We start from the raw sequence: 27510 nt of genomic DNA on the forward strand, positions 1-27510 counted from the left end.
CTCCGTTCAACAGGGAAGATTCAAAAATGCCTCGCATTCCTCCTTCTGACTGCTTGGCAACAGTGCTAAGTGACCAAGCATCCTTAGATATGCAGAGCATCATGGGAAGGGCTCCCCCTACCATTAGGTTGAGTGTGATGTCATGATTTGGGGTATAATGAAAAAGCAGCAATTAAATCCGTTTGATTTATTAGCATTGTATTGTAATTTATTAGCATTGATTTATTAGCATTGTATTGTAATTAATTAACATTGTATTGTAATGTTGTATAATAATTATTATTTTTTCTCCTCCTAGGGATGTTGAGAAATGGTTGTGGGGTTTTTGTTTCAGTTGATAAAAGAACTTCACCGGCCTTGGGTATTAAGTACCTCAAGCTTGGAAGGCAAACCACATTTGTCAAGGGGGTCTTTGCACTGACTATGCCCCCATTTCACTGTTTACTATATTTCATTTCCAGGACCTCATCATCCTCTGAAATTCTTCCCGGGTCCTTTTTTTTTTTTACTCAAGACATAAAATCAGAGATATGAAAAAATGGATCCTTATCTCAGTCCTATTAGGAATCTGCTCTGCAATGCCGGTAACTAATACAATTTTACCTCAAACTGTTGTCCGTCAAATTAAGGAGAACCTGTTTCATGTTTTGTTTCGTTACAAGTAGCATAGATTGTTATTTTGGAGACTTGACATGCACAGCGCTTTCCAGAGTAGATGATCCTCTGGTTCTTTCTCATGCTGGGGGGGGGGGAATATAACACCATAAATATCAAGATGGCTTCCAAGGCATTTTACAAATGGTTTGAATTTTATATGACAAAGGCCAGGTGTTGCTACAACCCTGCTGAGACTGGGAGCTGATTATGGGCCTGATGGCTGGCTCCTCACACAACCTCTTTCACTATCCAGAGAAATTCCCCCCCCCCCATTCCTTTCTTCTCCCAACATTAACTTTAGTTTTGCACAAAGGTGAATCTGTGGCCATTTTTAGATACCTAAGCCTCAATACAATATAAATTCCATGCAAAAGAGCAAGCCAGCAATGGCAAATTTGCTTCTCCCCTTTCTGAATACAGGTGATTAGCACCTTCCCAAATGCAAGTGTTGCAAAGGGGGGGGGAGAGATTCAATAGATAAATTGTTTGTCCGGAGATGCTTCTTCAACATGCCAGGATACTTGGAATGGGTGGTATAAGCCTTGAGGTATATTTTACACCCCACCTGCACTTGCAAGTATCTCTAAAATATCTGGAAGTCATTATGATAACCTTCAAGGAGAGCCGGTCCAATTAGCATCTTAAAATAGGCTTTTCTGAATGATGGTGTTTGCTGCTTTAAATCATTAATGCAGTAATGAATAATTAGCCAGGGCTGCAATGCTACAGCTGGTGAAAGGCTAGCTGAATTGTCTTAGGAAGCTGTAAATGCCATCCTCCAGCAGAGAGGGAGATCTACAGGCAGGCCTTGGCACAGAGAGCCCTGCAAGTGTAGATGTTCCACTAGCATTGGAGGTGCCAATCAGCCAATCAGAAGTTGCAGATGTCACGTTGGACGTTCAGCTTCCAAAGGACATTCACAAACCGGAACACTCACTTCCGGGTTTGCAGCGTTCAGGAGCCAAAATGTTTGACTCACAAGGCGTTTGGGATCCAAGGTACGACTGTACTCCATGTTAAGAGATAAATATGAATTACCTTTAAACAATCAATGGCAATATCTTCAGAAAAAGCATTTGCTAACTACCATTTATGGACCAACAGCTTTTACAACCTCAGAGACCCCAGAGATATTAAGACAGCTGATTAATTTTTATGTAACAAGAAAAAAAACCTATTACCTTATAGAAATGTTTATTAGCAGCAAACCAGTTCAATGCACATATATTAAGGGAGGAACAAAATAAAGAATTTGAAATCTTGATCTCAGCCAAGCAGTGGGAAACTGTGTTAAGCTCTGTAACAGGGTTTCCCAAACTTGGATCTCCAGCTGTTTTTGGACTACAACTCCCATCATCCCTAGCTTGCAAGAGCAGAGGTCAGGGATGATGGGAATTATAGTCCAAAAACAGCTGGAGACCCAAGTTTGGGAAACCCTGTTTTATAAAAAGAGTGTCTCTGAACCTTAAACAAAGACTCATACAACCTGCATAGAAGAAAATTTGATAGATTTTCACCACCCCTTTCCTCGTGGGGCCATCCCATGAAACTGTCCAGTACGAGATTCTGAACAGATAAGAGAAATGTGCTTCCGTGCACAACGCATAAGCAACATGTGGGAATCGCTGCCACAATGGCCATTAGCTTGGTTGGCTTTCAAAGAGGAACAGACCATTTTAATACAGAATTGGTCTGCCAAAGGTTACTAGCTGTGATAGCAACCTCCACTTTCAGAGGCAATGTATTTCTGAATACCAATTGCTGGGCACAAAAAGCAGAGAAGGGCTATGGTTTCATGCTGTGTTTGAAGGCTTCCCAAAAGAATCTGGCTGGCTGCATTTGGATACAGGATGTTGGCCTAGACCGGATGTGTGTGTGTGATCTGGATGTGATCACGCAAGGTTCTTCTTACTTTCTTCTGACACAGACATTATACAACATCGGGGAGCTCCTTCCACAATAAGAAGGCTTCTCTGCACATGCTTAGAGGTGTTGTTACTTATGTTCCAGGCACTATCTCTGGCATCAAAAGATAAGGACCTTGAGAGTTAAATACCAATTCTGAGCATCAGAAATGAGCCGGGGTGGTGGTGGTGGCAATAAGAAGGAGAAGAATATTGCGAAGATAAAATGGTTGGTATTAATGTTGTGGGTTTTTCATTTCTTTTCAGCTGATGAGACAATTGGCAGGACCAAACGGGGCAAGTGTACTCCCGCAGGTAACTGCAGCTAACTACAGATGCCCTCTTTGAAAAATTCTCTTTCTACGTGAATATAACTGCAATAGAAAATATATGATGCAATTCTAGAATATTTTCCTATATGACAAACTACCAAAAAAAAATCTATTGTTCCTTTGGCAATAGAAATCCAATTGTAAACTAACTTGAGGGTTCCTTGGGTACCCAAAGGCAGAATATTTGTAAATACCGGTACTTCCTTGTTCCACCTTCCTCTTCTGCCTCTATCTCTCTATAACTAAATAGAAAATTCTTTCCAGTAGCACCTTAGAGACCAACTGAGTTTGTTCTTGGTATGAGCTTTCGTGTGCATGCACACTTCTTCAGATACACTGAAACAGAAGTCACCAGATCCTTAAATATAGTGAGGGAGGGGGGAGGGGTATTACTCAGAAGGGTGGTGGGAATGGGTGATCAGCTGATAGGTGGGGAAAACCTGTTGACGACTCTTAACGGCTGCAATTAGTCTTGCAGGGAAAGGCAAGGGGTGAGATGGCTAAAGATAGCTTTGTTATGTATAATGAGATAAGAATCCAGTGTCTTTGTTCAGACCAGGTTTCTCCATGGTTTTAAGTTTGGTGATTAGTTGCAATTCAGCCACTTCTCTTTCCAGTCTATTTCTGAAATTTCTTTGTATTAAGACAGCTACTTTGAGATCTTTTATAGAATGTCCTGGGAGATTGAAGTGTTCTCCTACTGGTTTCTCTGTCTTGTGATTCCCGATATCAGATATACAGTATATGGCTATATTTTCAAGGAAAAAAGAAGTGGGAATGTCAACATAATAGAAATCAATAAGAAAACCCATTTCCAACTATTTATGATGCTACATTCTAACACGAGTTTTTAAGAATGCTAAAATGTGAAACGCAACTGCAGAATATCTGCATTGATTTCTTCCATTTCTTTAGTACGCTCAGCCTTATAGCTATGCAGATCCGTTTAATACAATGTGGATGCACAACTTTCTTCCGTCACATTCATCTTACTTTTGGATAAGGGGAGGACCTCAGCAACATGAAACTCAACAGGTAAGCTGTTCACGCTACAATAATTTTGGAAACTGTACTCAGTATAATAAGGATTAAAAAATAAGGTGCTTCCAGGCCATTAGAATTTTGCGGGAGAGATTCAAGCACTTACTGGGTGTTTAGGTTTGCGCAATTAAAGCGGATTAAGGCCCGAGTGCAGCAAATCCTTTAAAAACAAAACAAAAAACCCTGAGCTTTTTGTGGTTTGGAAAGCGATGGGGAAATGCATTGAAAAGTGTGAGGAGAATGAAATATTACCAGGAAGATGTGCAAAAAAAAAAAAAAAAAAAAGCCTGCAAGCAAATCAGGATGGATGGAGGATAAATGCTCATTGTCAAATAACATATGGGAATGAATACTCAAGTCATAGTCTATTTTGGGCAAAAAGATCAGGATGAATGCTGAATAAACAAGGCATATGGGTGTGATGCAATAGCTTTCATATGTCTTAAATGATGACAGCCAAACTATCCCCCAAGATATTTGCTAGGAAGAATGGCAATCTTCTCTTTGCTGTCAGGGCACAGTTTATAGGGAGAAAGCCCTCTTGGAACACATAAGGAATGATTAAAATATTGTGCTATATAGGCATTTAAAGAGATCATCTTTATTTCAGTACAACTCAGTCATTAGTATATTTCGCTAATTATTTGGCATCTTAATGAAAGAACATGAGATTTTGCAGGCAAGAGCCTAATACATTAGATACTTTTAAAAATGCATGCACAGATACTTTTTAAAAAATGCATGCACTACCTTTGGTATTGTGGACATAACTTCTTAATGACTATACCCTTTTCCTTCTGGCTATATGTCCTCCCCACGCCCCTCTCTATAGTATGAATACAGCATGCCTGTGCACCCTCCTCCACTGCCATCTCAGCAGACACCCATTCTGCTTCAGCAGCCTGGACTGCAAGAGCAACCTCTCTTCCAGCTCGTGAATCTCATTCCTACAAGGCAAGTCCAACTCCAGCAGTACGATGTGCAGCCACCATTCCAGCAGAAGCCATTTCTGCTGCCAGAGGGAAACCAGCCAGTTGTTCCACAGCAGCCACCGTCAGAGAGACAAACTCAGCAGGTCAGTTTTATAAACAGGTGACATCCAAGTCCCGAAGCCACCAGTACAGGTTTCAGAGACTCCAGTGCTTGAACTCTGAGCTCCCACCCCCCCAGGGTCAGTTACGACAGGTGGAGGGGGTGCCCAACTGTGCTGCTGTTTCTACCCTTCCTTCCCTTGCAACCTAGCTTGCCAATAAACAACCAGGAGCACTCTGGATCTCCCGATTGTTCATTTTCAGCCATGGCTTTACCTGTTCCACACTTGACATCTCACATGATGTTGGGTGAGAGACAGGGGGTGTGGTTTGGGGGAAATTGCTTTGCATGCAAAATTAGGGTCCCTTTGGGGTCTGTGGGCTGAGAGATTCCCACCACTGATTTACAAGCTAGACTAGTCCATCGCAAAAAAATAATAATAATTAAAAAACGCTTTTCTCACCCGGGCATTTGCTTTTTACGGCAAGCTTGGGGAGAAATGCTTCTGTTTTTTTCAGGTACACTGTTTGCAGGTTTTTTCAGTGTCTGAATCTCTGAACCCAAAGCCTTGTATTTTGTTGCCTTAATGATGCATCAGTCAGTAGTTTTATGAACCATTCTTATATCCATTCTTAACCATTCTTGTATCATTTTTGCTTATTCTTTCGATACAGTTTTAGAACTTCTATGATAGAAATGTATTGCAGGAACTTCCATGGATGTTAGGTTCATTTTCCTACCAAAGGCCAGTTTCTGAATTTTTGGAAGATTTTTCTTCCATAGAATTTCAAATTTCCATCCAATCCTGGTCTGCTGAAATACTGCTGTAAAAGCATCCAGCCTCAGCTGCAAGTTAGGATTAAGGCCTGTCTTTGCTTTTCTTACTCACTTTGTGTCTCCTAATCTTATGTCTCTAAATGTTTTCTTGATAGATACAGTTACCGGCTATACAAGAATACTCAGGGGCATTAGGTCAGGGAGTAAGTATAGAATTTTATTTCATATCGCCTTGAAAAATTAACATTGAACTCTATGCACAAATAGACAGCGCCCATAGTTCTTTGATACTTTTCTTGGGTACATATTGTAGTACCTGTTCTATATATATATTAGTTTTTGCCTTGCATCGCATTTCACTGGATGTTTCTATGTGCCTTTCTCTTGCAAAGCTCTACCCAGGTTTACTTGGAAACCCACAAGATGCAGCCCAACAAGCACAGCAAAGATCTGTATGTTGATTCTGAAAACAGAGTCATGCTGCCAGCACACTGATTCCCATAGCTCAACTCTCTTAACATGCAACCCCAGTGGTGCACTTAGGTGCTTTCAGGCTCAGAACTTTGTGGTATTACAGGGGAGGTGTGAGGCTCTTTAGACAGTAATACATATTACTTTGATCACTCCAAAATGTGGTCAGTCAGTTTTTCTGCTTGGGGTGGAAGGAGCTGTCAGTTTCAATTCTCTCAGTTTCTCATTTTTCTTAAATTTAGTTCTTCACATTTCTGCAATTCTTAAAAAAAAACCCTCAGCATTTTAATTTGAATTTCTCATAATAAACACATTTTTTTCATGCAATTTTGTCTCAAGTACACATTTTTAAAGCAATTACCTATAATATAAAGCATTTTAATGTTATTTGCATTGACATATTAGCTTTTACACACACTGTCCCCTAATATATTAATTTTTGTAAATGTTGGAGAACAGCACTGCAAAATTTGGACGTGTCAATTTTGAAAGATGCATGTGTTTCAGTTCTTACATTGCGAATTTGATGCAGTCACCTTTAAACTGAACCGGACTTCTCACCCATCCATATTTGTGGGTTGGTGGGGGGCAGGGCTCCTGCTCATTCACCTGAGCTTGGCCCTAGACTTATGACCCAAAGTCCTACTTTGAGTGCATCAAGTAAGTATCCTGCACAGGTTTAAGATGAGCTTATGTCCAAAGTGACTTTTCTGAGAAGTTAAGCTATGCAATAACTCTGTTTATATAGGTGCTTTCTGCACCATCCATCATGAAGCAAAGCAGTGCATGGGAACACACAGATCTAACCAAAGGCAGCCATCAGGTGTCTTTCTTTCAGCCCTGCTACCCCACATGCACACCCCCACATTGACCTCACAGACAAGTCTGGGCAGGGCAGTAAAGGACTAGGCCAGGCACCTCCAAATTCGGCCCTCCAGATGTTTTGGGACTACAACTCCCATCATACCTAGCTAACAGGACCAGCGGTCAGGGATGATGGGAATTGTAGTCCCAAAACATCTGGAGGGCCAAGTTTGGGGATGCCAGTACTAGGCAATACAGGGGGGAAATCCCACTTTCTTTATTATTCTTACTAGTAGGATTTATTGACTGATCTGGAGAAAAGCCACCAGTACAGTGAATCACGTACAATTATTGCAGTACCTTAATCTCACCCAGGAGAGGCGTTGGACTCTTCTTCCTTGGAGGTTTTGAAGCAGAGGTTGTATAGCCATCTGTAATGTATGATCTAGTTAAGATTCCTGCATTGCAGAGGTTTGGACTAAATGACCCTCAGGATCCCTTCCAACCCTACAATTCTATGATTCTATACTTGCTGCAAAGAGGTGATGACTTAAGTCGACAGTGTAGGTACTAAATATAAGAGCAAGAATTGGGAACCTGTGGCTCTTCAGATGTAGCTGGTTTACAACTCCCATCATCCCTGACTATTGATCATGTTGGCTAGACTGATGGGATTTGGAGTCCAGCAGCACCTGGAAACTCAAAGGTTCCCCATCCCTGTCTTAGGGCATTTTGGTGAGACTACCATTGAGAACACGATGCTGTGGTCTGATTCTAAGCTCTTCACTGTTTTGCATGAAAAAACAAAGAGTACTGTCCCTGAAAGCAAAACTACTGCTAACTGGTTTTCTCCTTTGTCTAGATGCAACCCAGTTTGCGTTACATGCCTTACATAGCCAACCAAGGAGTAAGTATGTTGCATTCATTTATAGGCAATGAAATCCTTATCATTATCACGTCAGGGAGACAACCAAAACATTAAAGAAATATCTGGGGTGCAGTACATCTCTGTGTGCTCTGCGCACAGTATGAGAATGCTAGCAACACCAATATTGTTGTGACCCCAGTAGAAGCTTTGGCCAGCTAGCACCAGAACCAAAGGGCAAAGTGTATCTATGTGCATCACTTTTCCCTCACAGGAATGAATGGAGAAGGAACTCAGGGATGCCACCTGAATGAGGGCAGAGCTTGCCCTTCCTCTACGGCCAATCCTAGCGCTCCCTTTCCACCCCACCCAATGTTTTCCTTATCAGAGCTTGATTACTTTGTCTCAAAAAGCTCAGCAAGAGTATCCGAGAACTAACTTGCCACCCATCTACACATCTCAACCCATTCATCTGCATAGTCTCATCCTTTTTGTCAGTCACACTAAAATATGACAAACAGATAGAATCAAGGAAGTGATCAGAAGGTCGGCGGTTCGAATCCCCATGATGGGGTGAGCTCCTGTTGCTCAGCCCCAGCTCCTGCCCACCTAGCAGTTCGAAAGCACGTCAAAGTGCAAGTAGATAAATAGGTACCGCTCTGGCGGGAAGGTAAATGGCATTTCCGTGTGCTGCTCTGGTTCGCCAGAAGCGGCTTTGTCATGCTGGCCTCATGACCTGGAAGCTGTATGCCGGCTCCCTCAGCCAATAAAGCGAGATGAGCGCCGCAACCCCAGAGTTGTCCACAACTGGACCTAATGGTCAGGGGTCCCTTTACCTTTACCTTTCGCTATTCAAATGTGTGTGAGCGGGAGGGAGGCAGGGAGGGAGCACACTTATGGGAATGATCATAAACCTACCCCTGGAAGCTACACATTGCAATTTTTTAATTTCAAAAGACAGGAAGAATTTTCAGTGAAGGAAAGCAAAACGCTCCAGAGCTCATTAACTTGTTTGTGATACACTAATGTTTCAAAGGGAAGGAAATAATATAAGCCGCAATGTGGACTTTTAAACCATGTAGATAGAAATGTATTATGAAGTACAATCAAATGGGTATAATATGCTTTAAAATGAAGGGTGTTTTCCTACCACTGTACGTGTATTGGCCTGGGGTGATTTGGTCCTCATATGCTGTTTGCTTACATGTTCCTTAGGTGGCTCCTGCCAGACTAGGAATAGTAAGCTCAGAAGAAATGCAGGTGAGTCACGATAAGTTGAAATATGCCTCCTTAATTAATACATTAATTTACACTGTGAATGAATAAAAGAGCAAATTCTGTCTGCAAAGATACCTTATGCCAGCTTTCCCTTACCTGGTGCCACATGGCCAGTGGTCAGTGACGTTGGGAGGTTTCACCCTAAAACATCTGGGGGACAGCTGGTTGGGTGGATGGCTGTGTTATGCTATAAACATTAAAAGCTAAGTATTATAATAGCTACCATTCAAGGGACTCTGTGAATTGTAGCGATGGCATTCAGAGTTGCTAAGGAACATTTCTCAGTTAAAACAAAATCGAAAATTCTTTCTAGTAGCACCTTAGAGACCAACTGAGTTTGTTCCTGGTATGAGCTTTCGTGTGCATGCACACTTCTTCAGATACACTGAAACAGAAGTCACCAGATCCTTAAATATAGTGGGGGAGTGGGGAGGGGTATTACTCAGAAGGGTACTCCCCCACTATATTTAAGGATCTGGTGACTTCTGTTTCAGTGTATCTGAAGAAGTGTGCATGCACACGAAAGCTCATACCAGGAACAAACTCAGTTGGTCTCTCTTTTTTTTTTTTTTTTAATCTTTAATAAACTTTATTCTTTTAAAAAAAACACTCATACATATAACAAATATCACAACATACAACAAAACATAATATAGATAACATACAACAAAACACCACTTGGACGAAGAAAAGAAGAAGAGGAGAAGGAGAAGGGGAAGGATAAGGGTAAAGAAAGAAAAGAAAATAGTAAAAGAAAAGATGTAATTATTTACATTCTTACCAAACATAATGATCTAATACAAACATCAAAAACAAAAAATTGTAACATAATTTCCACAAATTAAAACATTTCGATGTTAATTAAAAAGACTTCCAACTAAACTCGCTGTTTCTGCTGTTCATTGTCTATATTTATCGCACAGTTGTAGATTTTTCTTTTTGTTCCTTTTTGTCTCTTTATTACCTCTTAGTTGATTTATCATCTGGTTCAGTCTATTTCTGCTATAAAGGAGCTCCTAATACCATTATTCTCCAGGTATTCCTCAAATAGCTTCCATTCAGTATGGACTTTTTGTTTAGTCTGCTCTCTTACCCTTCCAGTGTTCATCGCTAACTCAAAATACTCTAACATCAAGTTTTGCCAATCTGTCATATTTGGTATAGTCTTATTCTTCCAATTCCTGGCTACTAATATTCTGGCCGCTGTTATTCCATATAGCATTAATGTTCTTTTTGGTTTTTTTATCTCATCTGGCACTATACTTAGTAAAAATAATTCCGGTTTTTTCTTAAACGTACATTTCAGTAATTTTTTCAATTCTTCATAAACATTATTCCAGAATATACTAACCTCTTGACAATTCCACCACATGTGCATATATGACCCACATTCTTTATCGCACCTCCAACATAAATGTGATCTATTTTTATACATTTTGGCTAGTTTATCCGGTGTATAGTGCCATCTATACATCATCTTAAGGGTATTTTCCCTCAAAGAATAACAGGCCGTAAATTTTATATCTACTTGCCAAAGCCTTTCCCATTGATCCATCAGTATGTTGTGGCCTAAATCTTGGGCCCATTTGACCATTACCGACTTCACCTGTTCTTCTTTTAGGTCCCACTCTAATAATAGCTTATACATACGTGAGATATATTTACCTTTATTTTGTATTAATTCTTTTTCAAATTTTGAGTTCTCTTTTGCAATGCCCAATTTTCTATCCATTATAAATCTTTGATGAATCTGGAAATATTGTAGCCAGCCATTCAGATATTCCTTTACCTCTTCATATTTTTTTAAAGACCATTCCTCTTGTTGTTTTTCTAGTAATATTTGATATGTGGCCCACCTCCCCTCCATATTTGTTTTTTTAACTGTAATAATTTCCACCGGTGAAGTCCACAGGGGTATTTTTGGTTCTAGAATTCCTTTATATTTTGACCAAATGTTATATAAGGATTTTCTTATGAGATGGTTTAAAAACCCCTTGTGGACTTTAACCTTATCATATAGCAAGTAGGAGTGCCAGCTGAATCGATTCTCTGCTCCCTCCAAATCCAAAATCTCTGGGTTCTCCAATGTAATCCACTCTTTTATCCATAATAGCCCTGCTGCTGCATGGTACAATTCTAGGTTGGGCAATGCAAAACCTCCCCTCTCTTTACAATCAGTCAATAATTGAAACTTTATACGGGGTTTTTTCCCGTTCCAAATAAATTTCGTCAATTCTTTTTTCCAGTCCTTAAAGCATTTCATGCCCCCTAGAATTGGAATGGATTGAAATAGGAATATCATTTTCGGCAATATATTCATTTTGACAACGGAAACTCTTCCCCATAATGATAAATGCAACCTGTTCCATGTTTCCATATTTTTCTTAATGTCTTTCCAGGTTTTTACATAATTATCTTCGTATAAATTAATGCTTTTAGAGGTTAACCAAATCCCCAGATATTTTACTTTATTTTTAATCTCCAATCCTGTTAGTTGTTGTAATTCCCTTTTCTCTTTTAACTCTAAATTTTTGGTTAGTAATGATGTTTTTTGATAATTTATTTTTAATCCTGCTAATTCTCCGTATTCTTTAATGGTCTCTAGAGCTGCTGGTATACTCTCTAACGGATCTTGGGTTGTTATTATGATATCATCGGCGAAAGCTCGCACTTTATAAGAATTCTTACCTAGTGTTATTCCTTTTATTTTCTTATTATTTCTAATGTTTTGTAGGAGAATTTCTATTGTCAAGACAAACAGTAAAGGTGAAAGGGGACATCCCTGTCTTGTTCCTTTGGAAATTAAAAAGCTTTTCGTTAGATTCCCATTTATTATAAGTCTCGCCTTTTGGTGATTATATATTGCCTCAATTGCCTTTTGCATTCTTCCCTCTATTCCAATTGTTTCCATTTGTTTTTTCATAAACTCCCATGATACATTGTCGAATGTTTTTTCTGCATCCAACAATAGAAAGGCCGCCTTTTTATCAATTTTAAATTCCAGATGTTCTATTATATCTACGATGTTCCTTGTATTATTATACAGTTGTCTCCCGGGTATAAAGCCCGCTTGGTTGGGGTGTATTACTTTTTTGGCCAGTTCTTTTAATCTATTTGCTATTATTCCAGCGAAGATTTTATAATCGCTGTTTAACAGGGAAATTGGTCTATAGTTTGACATTTTTTCCTTATCTGTATCAGGTTTTTGCAGGAGTGTGACATATGCTTCTTTCCAAGAATCCGGAATTTCTGTTTTTTCTAATGTATGATTCATTATTTCCAGTAAAGGGGCTACCAAAATGTCTTCTAATCTTTTATAATATTCTATTGGTAGGCCATCTGGCCCTGGGGTTTTCCCTGATTTACTCCTTTTGATTGAGTTTTTTATTTCTTGTATTGTTATAGGGGTGTTTAATTCTTTCACTTCCTCTTTTATATTAATTCCAATTTTATATTTTTCCAAATATTGCTTTATCTCCTCTTTGTTTTCATCTTTTTTATTATATAATTGTTCATAATATTGGACAAATTTTTCCATTATTATTTGTGGATCATCAATAATTGTTTCCCCTACTTTTATTCTATTTATTAATTTTTCATTTCTCTTTTTTTTCAATTGCCAGGCCAAATATTTGCCCGGTTTATTTGCAAATTCAAAGTTGTTTTGTTTCCAAATCCTTAAATTCCAATCTATTTCTTGTTCTATTTTGATTTTATATTTTGTTTTTAACATATTAATTTCAGTTTTTAAATTTGTTTTTTTTTGGATTTTTATGTAACTCTTTTTCTTTTTTCTCTAGTTCTTCTAGAATTCCCCTTTTCTCTTTTTCTCTTTCTCTTTTTTGTATGGCATTTTGTTTAATAAAATATCCTCTAATTACTGCCTTACTGGTGTCCCATATTGTTTTTATATCTGAATCTTTTTTGTTATTTAGTTTGAAGAATTCTTGTAATACTCTTTTTGCGCCATTTATTACTTTTTCATCATATAACAACGAGGTGTTCAATTTCCATCTTTTAATACCTGACTTCCATTCTGAATTTAAATGTAGTAATATCTGATTATGATCCGATATTGTTCTAGGTAATATTTTGACTTCCTGGATTCTACTTAATAGTTCAGAAGAGAGCCAAATGGCATCTATTCTGCTTGCCATATTTTTTGAATCCGAAAAGAATGTATATTCTCTTTCGGCCTCATTCTTGAATCTCCAGGCATCTTCCAAATTTAAATTTTCTATCATATTGAAGAACGATATCGGTAATTTCCCCTTTTTATTTTCCTTTCTACTTCCTGTTCTGTCAATTTTCGGATCAATTACTCCATTTAAATCCCCTAAGATTACCATTTTACTTTCAACATATTCCAGCAATTTTGTTTCAACCTTTTTAAAGAACTCTGCTTTTTTAGTGTTTGGCGCATATATTCCTATTATATGTATTATTTCTCCAAAATAATTTATTTTTAATACAATTATTCTACCTTCCGGATCTGAAAATATTAATTGTGGTTCTAAACTTGTTCTTACATATATCACTACTCCTTTTTTTTTAACTTCATCTGCAGCTACAAATTCTTGTCCTAATTTTGGGTTTATCAGCAGTCTTTTATGCTCTTTTTTAATATGCGTTTCCTGAAGACATACAATATCATTCCTTTGTTTTAATAATATGTGAAATATTTTATTTCTTTTATTTTTACTGTTTAATCCATTCACATTCCAAGAGGAGATTTTGAGATTCATTTATTTATTTATTCAAATAAAATCTGTTGGTTTTTTAAGAAAAAAAAAAAAAACGGAATAAATAATATATTTTATTATTTATTCACTTTCAGAATTGCTGTCTTGGCGTGAAGTTTTCTGATTAGGATTTCCTTTTAGTTGTTGTTTTTTTACTCCCAATTCATCTTTATACTTTCTGAAGAAGATATCTGCATCCACCGGATTATCAAACCTCCTTCTTCTACCTTTAAAGTGGAAGGATAATCCTTCTGGATATTCCCATTTAAAAAATATGGAGTTGGCTTTAAGAGGTTTTGTTAAAAAATTGGTATTTATCCCTCTTTCTCAAGAGACGTGGAGGAACTTCCTTCAGGATTACAATTTCTTCCTCATCTATCATAAGTTTCTTTTGTCTTCTAGTTTGTAAAACCCTGTTTTTCCATTTATTTGAGGTGAATGTTATTAAACAGTCTCCTGGCCATTGATTTTCTTTTGCTTTTTTCGAATTAACTCTAAATAAGCTTTCAGTATTGTCTGCTAGTTCTTCTTCTTCCACTTCTAACCAGGTAGCTATTTCTTTAGTTAAAGCCCCTTGTAGGTTTTCATCCAACCTCTCAGGGACACCTCTCAGTCTTAGGGTCTTCTCCTTGGACTGCATCTGTAACAGTTGGTCTCTAAGGTGCTACTAGAAAGAATTTTCGATTTTGTTTTGACTATGGCAGACCAACACGGCTACCCACCTGTAACATTTCTCAGTTACCTCACCAAAAAATTGACAGTACTTGGAGAGGTCATTACCCTCAAACTTGGTATAATGCTGATTACAGGATTGTAATGTCAGCAGATCTCCATAACTCTCCTACATGGCTAGATAAGTATCACAGTACAGGTTCACCAATATTGAGTGATGTATACAGTTTACCGCTGATGCTGGAAGAGAAATATTTGGGAGAAACAAATATACAGCAGGGTTTCTTTTTCTTTTTTAGCCTGTCAGTGCCAAGGAGGGTTTAAAAAAAGCTTGGCCTTCGAATAAGAAGCCGCTCCCTTTTTGATACAAAACATTTTCCCTCACTAAAATCCTACATTAGACTCTAGTTCATCAGGAAGTGAATGAGAATCAAGCCCAGATTGTTCCATTAAACACACACCTGGCATCAGAAATGTCAGCCCTGTTTTTAATACTACCTTCTCATTCCAAAACATCTAGAGCAAATGTTTCAGCACAGAAGTCACAGCCCCCACTAGTAACAGACAATGATGTGGAGCAGGAAAACATGCATTGGTTCAGTTTGCTCGACACCTCTCTCTCCTCTCCTGGCACAAGCAGGAGCAGAAGACCATGCTCCCTGGTTTAGCCTTTCATCTGAACCAGGGACTGTTCTCTTGTTTCACTCAAGCCACAGTTGGTAAGCCCAAGAACAAACGAAAGGGAGCAAAGGAAGGGGGTGAAAACCACAACCTCCAGTTTGGGTGTAACACTAAGCCCGGGGTTGTGCAAGGCAAGGAGTGAAGCGAGGGTCCTCTGCACATTCACAATGAACTATTAACTATAGCTTACCGTAATGTGAAAATGCTGCTGACATTGTGGATATTGGAAAAGCTCTGCTAAATGCTATATGGATGCACAAGGGCAGAGATTTAAGACATGGTTTTCATTTCATGGAGATGTAGCACTGCTTCCTTCCCCCTAATATTACTGGGAGGTTGACACCAGTAGTACAAATGGAAATACCAGTGCAAATGGTATATAATGTTGTATTTTAATCTTGTTTTTAAGTTGTATTTTAATCTATTGTTTTTATACCTGGTGTTAGCTACCTGGTGTTAGTCTTGGCTGGGGAGGGTGGAGTAGAAATAAAAATTATTATTATTATTATTATTATTATTATTATTATTATTATTATTATTATTATTTGGTTAGAGCATGGTGTTGATAATGCCAAGGCTGCAAGTTCGATCCCCATATGGGAAAGCTACATATTCCTGAATTACAGGGCATTGGGCTAGATGATCCTCAGGGTCTAAAACTTAGCAATGGGAATTTATGGCAATCGTGGTAATGGGACATGCTGCAATTTTTCCTCCCCCAGGGTGGTGGATTTGGAGCACCAGCCTTTAGCGCACCGGGCCCAAACCTGTTCGCCATGGATGCTAGATATGGAAACATGCAACCAAACCTCGGCGGGCCAGGTGATTACACTGTTGAAGACGACCAGCTTGGAATAACAGAGCAGCCTGAAGTTCAAGGAGGAGCCAACGCAGGAGCTAACCCTTCTGGCAAGGGGACCAATATCATCTCCCTAGATGGCAGCCAGGGTGGTGCCTTGCCAAATGCCAATGGCAACCTGCTAAACCCCGCGGCCCAGAGCAAAGGACCAGCAGGTGTACCCCAGGCCACAGCAGTCCCTCCGGCAGCAGAAGGGTTCCCTGAAAGCTTCATGCCTTTTAACGCTGACGCTGCCATGCCCTTGGATCCCACCATGTTCCCCGACACCGTATCCACAGCCAATGCAGGAAATGAAGCTGGGTACCCACAAGTAGGTCAAGATATGTGGCATTTCCAAGAGCCTTGAGTGCCCTTAAGGAACGCATGCCCTCATGTGCTCTGCAGGTATTTCCTGTGCTTGATGCATTGGCTTAGGAGGACTATTAATCTTCTACACAATGAGCACCAAAGCATTAAATGTGCTAATCAATGTATGCAGCTTGTGGCAGTGATGGCGTAATTCCCCCCCCCCCCATGTCTTACATTTCACGTCTGGAAAAGCAACGGAGGTGCCAGATGATTAATGGCTACAAAAATGAATTCTGTTTCTGCTGGCAATCGCGGAGGTTCCCTTCCCTTTTGTTTATGCCACTTTAGCTTTCATATGCTTTAAGCCCTTGCCTGATTGATATTTTAAACAATGATTATTATTTATGAAACCTTTGGCATTAGAAACCAGAAATGCACTCAAGATTTATAAGCAGTCGCGTGTTAATCTGGAGTCTTACGGTTGGCGTGTGTCTCTGATTCTGATTAGATGGCTCAGTGTGTTGCATTGATTTATGTAGGCAGCATGTAATAAACTTTTATTTAGCCATATTAATGCTTCTTGAGGCTTGCTTTTCTTAAAATGTTGAGTGAATGACAGTGCAGCTATGCAAAAGCTGTTCAGAAACATAAGCAATTCTTAACCCTCAGTTCGGTCACCCTTTCCTTCTCAGATACTTTGCTACTGCACATTAAACGCAGAACTTTCAGGTAACCAGATTTAATTTTGGGGAAACCAAAGTCCCCCATTCATACTCTTCCCTGAGTCTTCAGTGACTTGATGGTTGGCCAAGGTCATGTTCCTAATCCCCAGGGGCGGCCCATCCTGTTTTGCAAAATGGGAAAGTGCTGTCCCTGACTACAGCTGAAGTCTCATTTATCAGGGTCACATGGCAGTAGCTTCTGGTGAAATCTCTCTGGAAGTCAGCCAGAAATCTCTCTGTACCCCCCCAGCAGTGGTAGGGAGAGGCAGGATACCAACGGAGGCACCATACTATGGGATTCTACTGCCCAAGGTGGCTGCTTTACCCTGCCTCATGGGCCTGCCAACCCCATCAACTGAACTGCTGGCACACCCAATTTTACAGATGCAACTCCCTTCGCATCCCTCCTTACTTAAGCATATAGATGTGCAACTGGAGAAGCTAGGTGTAGCTCAAGGGCTTCCAGCTGCTTTCCTAGCACAGACCCCCAACTGCCAAATTGTCATAATCTAGGCTAGGGACATGTGATGCTGGATCAGAGCAGGGTACACGCATTCTCTTTTCAAAAGCGGTCAGCCCAATTTCCTCTGGGAAATGTCCATGCATTTCCAACACACTTTGTGATAGATTTCCGGTGGTCAATCCAATATCTTTTGCTGCCGGAGGCCATCCTGCTACTACCACCCTCAGGCCCAAGTCAAGGTACAAAACTATTCAAGGGCACTAAGGCATTTTGAGAACTGTGACAACATATCCCACAAGCACCACTCTCTTCTTGTTTTGACAGACTATTTGCTGCCGTTTCATGGCACCTCAAACCAGTTACCTGTCTTTACCTTAACCTGGTTTTATTTCTTGGGAGGAAAGAAAGAAAGAAAGAAAGAAAGAAAGAAAGAAAGAAAGAAAGAAAGAAAGAAAGAAAGAAAGAAAGAAAGAACTTGCTCTCCCACTGCCAGCTGCACCAGCCTTCACATACATTGTTTACTGGAGGGGTTTTCCAGTGATAAAATAAATTACCTGATGGCCAAATGAAGAGTCTGACACAGAGTCTCGGTTGAACTAGATCCTCTTTATACTGTATAAGATTAAAACCCATAGAAACCTTGTAGAGGGCAACACTATTGCATACCCTCCAACATTTCTCTGATGAAAATAGGGATGTCCTATTCCATAACAACAACAACAACAACAACAACAACAACAACAACAACAACAACCACCTTATTAAGTATACCTGCCCATCTGACTGGGTTGCCCCAGCCACTCTAGGTGGCTTCCAACATATATAAAAACATAATAAAACATTAAACATTAAAAACCTCCCTATACAGGGCTGCCTTCAGATGTCTTCTAAAGGTTGTATAGTCACTTATCTCCTTGACTCAGGGGTTGCATAACATAACTCCATATCCTCCGACATGTCTCCGTTGAAAATAGGGATGTCCTAAGGAAAAGCGGGCCATTCTGGGATCATATCAGAAACTGGGACAGCTGGAAAATAGGAGGGTCTGCTATTGGACCAAACCTGAACCCAACTACAGTCTCTAGAGTGCAGGCGCTGGAAGCATGATTGTCCAGACTCCACCACCAAGGCTCCATAGCTTCAGGCTGATGAAGCAGTTTAGTGTCAGAAGCAGCCCATATCCCACCTCAAAGCCCAGACAGGAAGCCTCAAGGGGAGCCCATCACTCTGAAAGGTGCCTAAAGGGGTCACCAGGCTGAAACACAGCTGCTCCACTTCCCACACCTGGACTCCCACAAAAGGGGGCAAACCTCTATTTAGTCCCCTTTCCTCCATAGCTCACCCATTGGGCTAATGAGATGGTTATATCCTTGCAACACTGGTCCGTCTTCAACCACCATAGCTGAAGATGGGCCTGGCCATCAAGGGTCAACTGAGAAAACTGCTCCATCAAAAAACTGGCACTCCCAAGAACTGGAAGTGCCAGAGAAAATCATTTAAACAGTGCACCACCTGTGCCAGACCTGTTCACCTCTTGACCACCCACTCCAAAAAATGTACCAAGCAGCCAATTGTAAAAGCTATGTCAACAAAGCAAGAGCCATCCATCTAGGCCCAACAAATAAAAATCCCAGGATTGAACAGGCAGGAGGCAAAAGGCAGATTTAATGTGGCATTTGCCCATCAAGGGCCCACTAACACAGTTCTGAACCATACAGATGGGGCTATCAAAGGAGGTATAGCAAACTGTGCACAACTGATCTGAGATGTAATGACTGAGTGATAAGACAAATGGTGAATAAGCCTAAACTCACTTGGGGCTTTCTAGGGCACTATACCTAGAGGCAACACCCTAAGAGAGTGCACAGGAGGGACAGAAAAGGGGCCTAAAACCTTGCCTTTGTTAAATTCCTTATCTATCTTCTGCCAGGCTAGAGACTCGGTGCCCAATACCGTCTTCAGATTCCTTGCAAAAGAGGGTGCTGTGGGTCCTCATAAGGGATGTGAAAACTAAAAAGAAAACCTCCCTGAGGTAAATGGTATCCTCCCTAAGGGGATAGTCCTCCAGAATTTGGAACATGGCATCTACCCTAATTGGACATGGCCTTTTTCGAGATGCACTGTCCCCAGATCCTGGATTTTTGCAATGGGAATCCCTGTAGCTGTACTTTAAGAATTGACACTTGGGGCAATTGGTTAAATTATGAGAGGTCCCACAGATGGAGAAGAAGAAAAGTTTGGATTTGATATCCCGCTTAATCACTACCCGAAGTAGTCTCAAAGCAGCTAACATTCTCCTTTCCCTTCCTTCCCCGCAACAAACACTCTGTGAGGTGAGTGGGGCTGAGAGACTTCAGAGAAGTGTGACTAGCCCAAGGTCACCCAGCAGCTGCATGTGGAGGAGCGGAGACGCGAACCCAGTTCACCAGATTACGAGTCTACCGCTCTTAACCACTACACTACACTGGCTCTCTGGAGCAGTCATGTTGACATTTGTAGGGACATTTGTAGGGATTCGGTGTGCAAGTACCACAGGAGCTGTACTTCCACAAATACATCCCACTGGCTGGTACTGAGATGGACCAGGCAGTGGACTAGGCCTTTGCCATAAACAGAGGCCTCATAATCCAAACTGTGTTGGCAGCCATCACAGAGGCAGTGTCATTTATTAGTATATTAGTATTTATTAGTATAACTGAGCGGTGTGTTGGCAAATATGGATTCTTACCATTCTTAGAAAGTTTTGAACCGGACATTTGGGACAGCGTGAACACTTTTTGCAAAAAAATAAAATAAATGAACCACATACACATTTATGTTTTTCAATATGTAAGGCCCCAGAGGCAAAGTGAGGCCATATTCTGGAGCTGCTTGGCAGGAGCTTTCGTCTGGAAAGATGTGTGGAGAATAATTAGTTTAGTACTCAGAACTCCAGAAGAAATCTTTGCTTCCACAGCTATCTTGGGAGCGTTGCAAAATGCTGTTGCCATGAGCAACGAATCCTGTCCTTGTGACCATGAGCCCAGTCTCAGAATGATGTGGATGACACGAACACCCACCCTCCTTCCCTGAATTCCCTGCATACGGAAAAGCCTTTGTAAAGAAGGGGAAGTGTTGTGTCTTGTGCCTGGTGGGACTGACAACCTGACTCTCAGGGGATCATGAGGAGCAGAGAGTCGACCTCTTATTTAGCACCAGGACCCTGCGCTGCAATGCAGCAATCAACTCTTTCTCTTGCCTGATTCTGTGTGTCTTCAAAGCACACATTACTTGTGGTGATGCAAAAGGGGGCTTCTTCACTGGTGGCATCAGTGCTTTGGAATGCACTCTCTGATGAAGTATGAGAGGTCCAATCTGTATTGGCATTGCACTGTTTACACAGGCATTCCCATGATCTTTAGATCCAAATCTGCTGTTTGTATTGATGTGCTGTTCTAACGTATTTTTTAATCATGGTGTTTATATTTTAACATTTGTGTAACTGGTTTTAATAATTTGCAAACCGTTTAGGAGCCTATTGTGGCATGAAAAGCTGTATAAAGTTGTTGTTAAACATGTTAATGGCTTATTTTGTGCTGTGCTTTGAAGGCACTCTTAAGGCAGTTGGAGCAATTCTTCTGCCTCTGTGAGTCTGCAAATCTCATCACACAGTGAGAGTCTGATCTCATTCTTCCTTGAATCCCCCAAAGATACCAATAACTCTTAAAGGTATCTGGGGATTGGGGGTATGGGACAGGGCAAAAACAAGTAATGACTGGGCTGCCTGTGTTTTGGATCTGTATATCCAACACTGTAAGTCCTTGACAAATACACACTACTGTGAATTCACAGAGCCCTGTTAACAACTGAGACTCGGTGCTTGGATAGACATTAGCCCCATGTGCACTGAACAGCACAGCACACTAAAATTTACAGTTAGGAGGCATATTATGAGCTGCAGAGCGCAGAGAAATGTGGAAAGATTTGTTCAAGGTTTTGATGAAACCCATTACAGTTTTGTGAATGTAACTTGAAAATGTATTCCCAGAGGGTGAAAATAGGGCAGCACCAAATAGAAAAGAGGAGGGAGGGAGGGAAAGAGAGAGAGAGAGAGAGAGAGAGAGAGAGAGAGAGAGAGAGAGAGAAAGAAAGAAAGAAAGAAAGAAAGAAAGAAAGAAAGAAAGAAAGAAAGAAAGAAAGAAAGAAAGAAAGAAAGAAAGAAAACCTTGCAAGAATAAGTCAATAATTTGTATTCTTGTGTTGCTGAGAAGATTTCCACTGAAACAGGCTGGGCAATTAACTACTGGTATGATCACATTTCTCTGAGCAGCGAGATGCTCCAGAGGTGCTGTTCTATGTTGTTTTCACAAATGCATGCATCTTTATGCATACTTTCCCCTAATCTACAGCTTTGTGTTCATATTGTTTTTGTTGGAGAACTGCACCGCAAAATTCAGAGATGTGCAGTGCTTGAGGGATAATTGTGATTAGGTTTCGGGAAGTGGTGGAATTGGTAATTTCACATTAAACGTGAACCAAATCCCCCCCCCAGCTTGGAGCTTATCAATATTCCCCCTCATCTTCATATTGAAAGGGAACATCAGTAGCGATAAGCAAGCGGCCTTTCAGGTAAGCTTGTCCACCATTGCTGATCTTCACACCAAGAAGTACTGACTGGATAGCTCAGCTGTTTAGAGCATGGTGCAAGGTTGCAGGTTCGATCCCCGTATGGAACTGCTGCATATTCCTGCATTGCAGGGGGTTGGACTAGATTATCCTCAAGGTCCCTTCCAACTCTATGATTCTATGAATCCCCTTCCAAGCCAAGGAATCACCAGAATGCAGTCTAAAACTCCCTGGACCAGTCAGCTGAATATTTATGCACTGATTTCTGTTACCTTTTCTGGTTCCCCCCCTCCCCCCCCCAAAAAAATCTTGTGATCAGAATTTGCTGTGAATTGTTTTTTTCTTTGCTTTCATAAAATACTAACCACCACTCCATAAATTGCCAGACAGCACATGATGGTGATTGTCCAGACCAGTACTCAAAATCCTTTCCAGCAAAACGCAATTCAGCTATACTTCCTTTCTTTAAAAAATGCCTGATGTTTGGTAGGAAATATATTTGTGAGAACAGAAACAAAGTAAGATGGGGGAGAAATATTCAGACAGTGGTGAAGCAGTGCCAAACCTCTGAGCCTAAAGGAATAATCAGGAATATACGTCTACCCTGTTCTGCTGATGGTTTCTGTATTCTCCTTTCATCTTTCATTACAGTTCAGCAACCTTCCTACTTTCATTTGCTCTTAGATGGATAATTTCATACCCAGGGGAAACTAGCCGAAGGGGGAGGGGTTTGGGTGTGCAATGTAAGGAGTTCTCATGGCGCTCCAGGGCTGTTTTGCAAGGAGAGGGTTTGTTGTTTTACACATGTAAAAACAGGGCAGAATGATACACTAGTAGCATGCAGACACTGCCACGGCAGACACTGCAATCATAATTTTAACATTTCTGTCTCTTTTTTCCAAAAAGATCAGCATAAGAAGGCTCTGTATGCTGGGTGCAATGGATGGTAGCATCCTGAACTAAGTTACCCTTGAACTAAGTTACCTTTGAGAAAGAGCTGGGGGGGGGGGAGAGATTTGTGTGCATAAATTCACCCTCCAAAAACCGTCATTTGCAAATTTTGATAACAGATGTTTGCATTGTAGTTTCTGATTATTTGCTGGATGCTTCTGTTCGAACACCCAGGGCAGATCCTTGCTATGCATTTAAAGCACACCCAGTGCAGATTTAAAGCAAATGGTTTGCAAAGGTTGCAAATTGGATCCCCGTATGGGACAGCTGCATATTCCTGCATTGCAGGGGGCTGAACCAGCTCTGTCTCCCCTTCTCCTTGTGCCCTCCATCGTTCCCAACATCAGGGTCTTTTCCAGGAAGTCTTCTCTTCTCATGAGGTGGCCAAAGTACTGGAGCCTCAACTTCAGGATCTGCCCTTCCAGTGAGCACTCAGGGTTGATTTCTTTAACGATGGATAAGTTTGATCTTTTTGCAGTCCATGGGACCTCTCAAGAGTCTCCTCCAGCACCATAATTCAAAGCATCAATTCTTCGGCGATCAGTCTTCTTATGGTCCAGCTCTCACTTCCATACATTACTACTGGGAAAACCATAGCTTTAACTATGCGGACCTTTGTCGGCAAGGTGATGTCTCTGCTTTTTAAGATGCTGTCTAGGTTTGTCCTTGCTTTCCTCCCAAGAGCAGGCGTCTTTTAATTTCGTGACTGCTGTCACCATCTGCAGTGATCATGGAGCCCAAGAAAATAAAAATCTCTCACTGCCTCCATTTCCTTTACAAAAAACTTATAACAAACTTAGTTGGTTTCTAAGGTGCTACTGGAAGGAATTTTTTAATTTAGTTTTTACTATGTGCTTTAAATGTATAGGTTGATCCATTCATAGTCTTGTTAGTATTTGCTACTGGCAGCTGGGGTTTTTTATACGACAGTGGTACCTCGGTTTAAGAACAGTCCTGTTTACAAATGATTCGGTTTACGAACTCCACAAAACCAGTGTCCTGGTTTGAGAACTTTACCTCGGTCTAAGAACGGAATCCGAATGGTGGAAGGGCACTGGTAGCGGGAGACCTCATTAGGGAAAGCGCGCCTCAGTTTAAGAACGGTTTCGGTTTATGAACAGACTTCAGAACAGATTAAGTTCGCAAACCGAGGTACCACTGTATTGGAAAACTAACATGAAGTGTACTAATGGTATTTGGTGATCCCCAGAGGGATATGTTAGTCTGTTGAAGTAAATAAGAAGAAGAGAAGAAGAGTTTGGATTTGATATCCCGCTTTCTCACTACCCAAAGGAGTCTCAAAGCGGCTTACATTCTCCTTTCCCTTCCTCCCCCACAACAAACACTCTGTGAGGTGAGTGGGGCTGAGAGACTTCAAAGAAGTGTGACTAGCCCAAGGTCACCCAGCAGCTGCACGTGGAGGAGTGGAAACGCGAACCCGGTTCACCAGATTACGAGGCTACCGCTCTTAACCACTACACCACACTGGCTCACTGACAACGAAGAGTCATGCTGCAGCACTTTAAAAACCAAGTAATTTCTTATGGCATGCACCTTTATAGACTAGATGGCTGTAGTTTACAAAAATGCCATAGTAAATCTCAGTGCTTTAAGGTGCCACAAGATACATTAGTTTATTATATTTGACAGTACTGAGCACTGCTGGAATGCAATAGTGTACAGCATGCAACAGAATATTGTCAGGTGCATGCACAGGGCACATAGGGTATGGCTGCACATCACCACCAGAACCAGAAATCTTAGGGTATAACCCATTATACTTGGGAATAAATCTATTTGACCCCATTGAGGATTACGTCTGTATAGGTTTTGCATTGTGTTTTATTACAGGTTTAAGCTGATTAATCAGTTAAGTCTGCGTGAAGCCTTGAATGTGAGACAAAACCAACAGTTCTACAAAGAAAAGCACTTCTTCTTTGTTTTTAGGGTGATGCGCACCAGTTCGCACAGGCATCTTCTTAGAAGAGCTATTGCCTCCTAGTTGAAATAGAAGAGGGCAGGATAATTCTGGTTGCAGGGACAGCCCACTCATGAGGCAAGGTGAGGTGACTGCCTCAGATGATAGTAGGAGCACCAGCTCCTGGGGACACCAGCTCCCCTTTACCCCCCTATATATTTGGGGTAGGGCCTGGGCCCCCCCCCAAGGCCCCAAAAGCATGGAGGCATAGCACATAGCCAACCATGACAGGGCTCCAGTGACCAGCTCCTTCTCCTCCTCCTGAAGCAGAGAGAAAAGAGGGTTGACACCAGGAGAAGGTGTCACTTGCCATTGAAGCCACGGAGCCACCACATTTGGCTCCCCCCTGCTCCCCTCAATGTCCTGACATCACACACACACAGCACTGGGACATCGGGACATCACACGTGTGACATTGAACACCCCTCTCCATCGCCCTGGCACCTCTGGATGACAGGATCCACAGGGGCAGCAGATTCCGGTGTAGATCTTCATTCCCCTCTTGCTCCTGATGTAGATCTTCACTCACTCCTTCTTCCCTGGTGAGAGAGGAGGGATGCCATTTTGTGCTTCGTCTCAGGTGCCAAAATGTCTTGCGCAGGCCCTGACTGGCTGTGCCTGCAGTTTGTTGAAAGTGTGAGCTTTGAAAATAATTGCATTAAAAAACAAAAACCTGCTGACCAATTAATCAGAGGTATGTTTTTAGTAGATTAAAGTGTTTTAATCCAATGAACTAATCAATCCAATGAACTCATTATTTACCCATTGTGAACAGGGACTTCCAAACAGTACATTCAGCATCCATCTGTAATTGCATATGGCACTGGTGAAACTCACTTGTTTTTCATTCAGGAAAAGCAAACCATGAACCTGGGTTTGGACATACCACCCAGCCACTGTTTCCCAGCAGTGTGGTAGCAGCAGGAGTGGGGGAAGAAGATAGTGCCCACAATTTCAGCAGCTTACGCCGCCATGCTAAAGGTTTTCATTTAAACCATAGTTTAGTATAACTATGGTTTAAAGTGATGCGCAAAAGGCCATTGGGCTGCAATATGCTTATATGGATGGATGCACATATAGCAGTACATATTATTTACTATGCCTTAGTAGCTTGATATGTAAATTATTTGATTTCTGTAAAACAGTGCTTTCTCAAAGCTTCTTTTTTTTCAATGCAATTCATGAATCCTCTTCCGATGCAAGTTCAACTAGTATTTGAATATGGTCATGTAGTTTCTTGAAGTTGCTGTTCCAAGGCTACACTTCTATATCCATTTACCTGGGAGTAGGGATGGAGGAGAAATTCAATTTTGTTTGCATTGTACCTAATTTGCATTTCTCAAGGCAATACATGAACCAAAATGCACCCGTCCCCCAGATTTTAGCCATCCTTTGAAATTTGTACTTCTGTGAAGTTTGCAATGCAGTTCTGTGGTCAAATAATGTGTACATACCAAAATGTACACACAAAGATAATGTGTGCATAAAATACAAATATTAGAAAATAACATCCAAAATTGGTTGCACAAATATGCACATTAACAAAACTGCATACAAAACTATGTTTATTAGGAGAAGTTCGCACTAAAATGCTGACAATTTTTCATAAGGATCTGAAAAACAAAACCTCACAAAGTACTGCAGAAATATGAATAACTCAGTTTAAGATTAGGAAAATGAGAAAATGAGAGAAAGCAGAAAGGACAGCTTTGTCCATCCCTATCCAGGAAGAAGCTCCACTGAACCCAAAGGGACTTACTGCTGAGAAGACATGTATAGGATTGCACTGTAAGCTTTTCCTCCCCGTGACTTGTTATTAAACATAATAAGAGACTTTGAGATTTGGCAGCTCCTGTAATAACATATGCAAGACCTTGCATACAGTATCAACTGCCTGGCTGAAGCCTAGAGTGACGTCAAATGTCTCACGAGCACTGATTGGCTCCAACCTTGCAAAAACAACATTTAAATGTTGCCCTACAGATGATTTTAGAATGGAGAGCAAATTTCTTCGATTTTCAGTCTTAAGTTGTTTCCCCCCCTCATCCCATCTCAGGATCCCAAGAATGCTTCCCCACATTTAAGAGGTAATTCTATTTCATATGAATATATGACTCCCCTTCATTTTGATTTTTGAAATTTGCGTTTTACTTTGCTAAAGGTTGATTAATTGAAAAAGGAACAACAAGCAATCAGTGACTGAGTTATGTATTATTTGATGTGTCATTCTTTTTTCATTACTTTGCAAATACTGTGCGGCAAAATAGATATTGCTTTAGATTTAAAATAATCATAATAATAACGGCACAGTCCAATCAGAGTTATGTGACAAGTCCCACTGATTCCCACGGGAGAGGTTTAAACATTCATCCATAGGACCTACTAATT

The 27510-nt window shown here is 40.8% G+C and overlaps 1 protein-coding gene across 1 annotated transcript; it reads left to right on the top strand.

Annotated features, from left to right (window-relative positions):
• The first annotated feature begins 505 nt into the window (after window positions 1–505).
• AMBN (ameloblastin) lies at window positions 506–16973 on the top strand. The gene is made up of 8 exons (XM_033174011.1): window positions 506–584; window positions 2829–2876; window positions 3809–3928; window positions 4767–5009; window positions 5899–5946; window positions 7881–7925; window positions 9099–9143; window positions 15979–16973. Exons 1-8 carry the CDS (start codon window positions 531–533, stop codon window positions 16459–16461), a joined length of 1086 nt encoding a protein of 361 aa, XP_033029902.1. The 5' UTR covers window positions 506–530; the 3' UTR covers window positions 16462–16973.
• Window positions 16974–27510: the final 10537 nt, after the last annotated feature.

Source organism: Lacerta agilis, chromosome 16, assembly GCF_009819535.1.
Source record: "Lacerta agilis isolate rLacAgi1 chromosome 16, rLacAgi1.pri, whole genome shotgun sequence".
NCBI lineage: Eukaryota > Metazoa > Chordata > Lepidosauria > Squamata > Lacertidae > Lacerta > Lacerta agilis.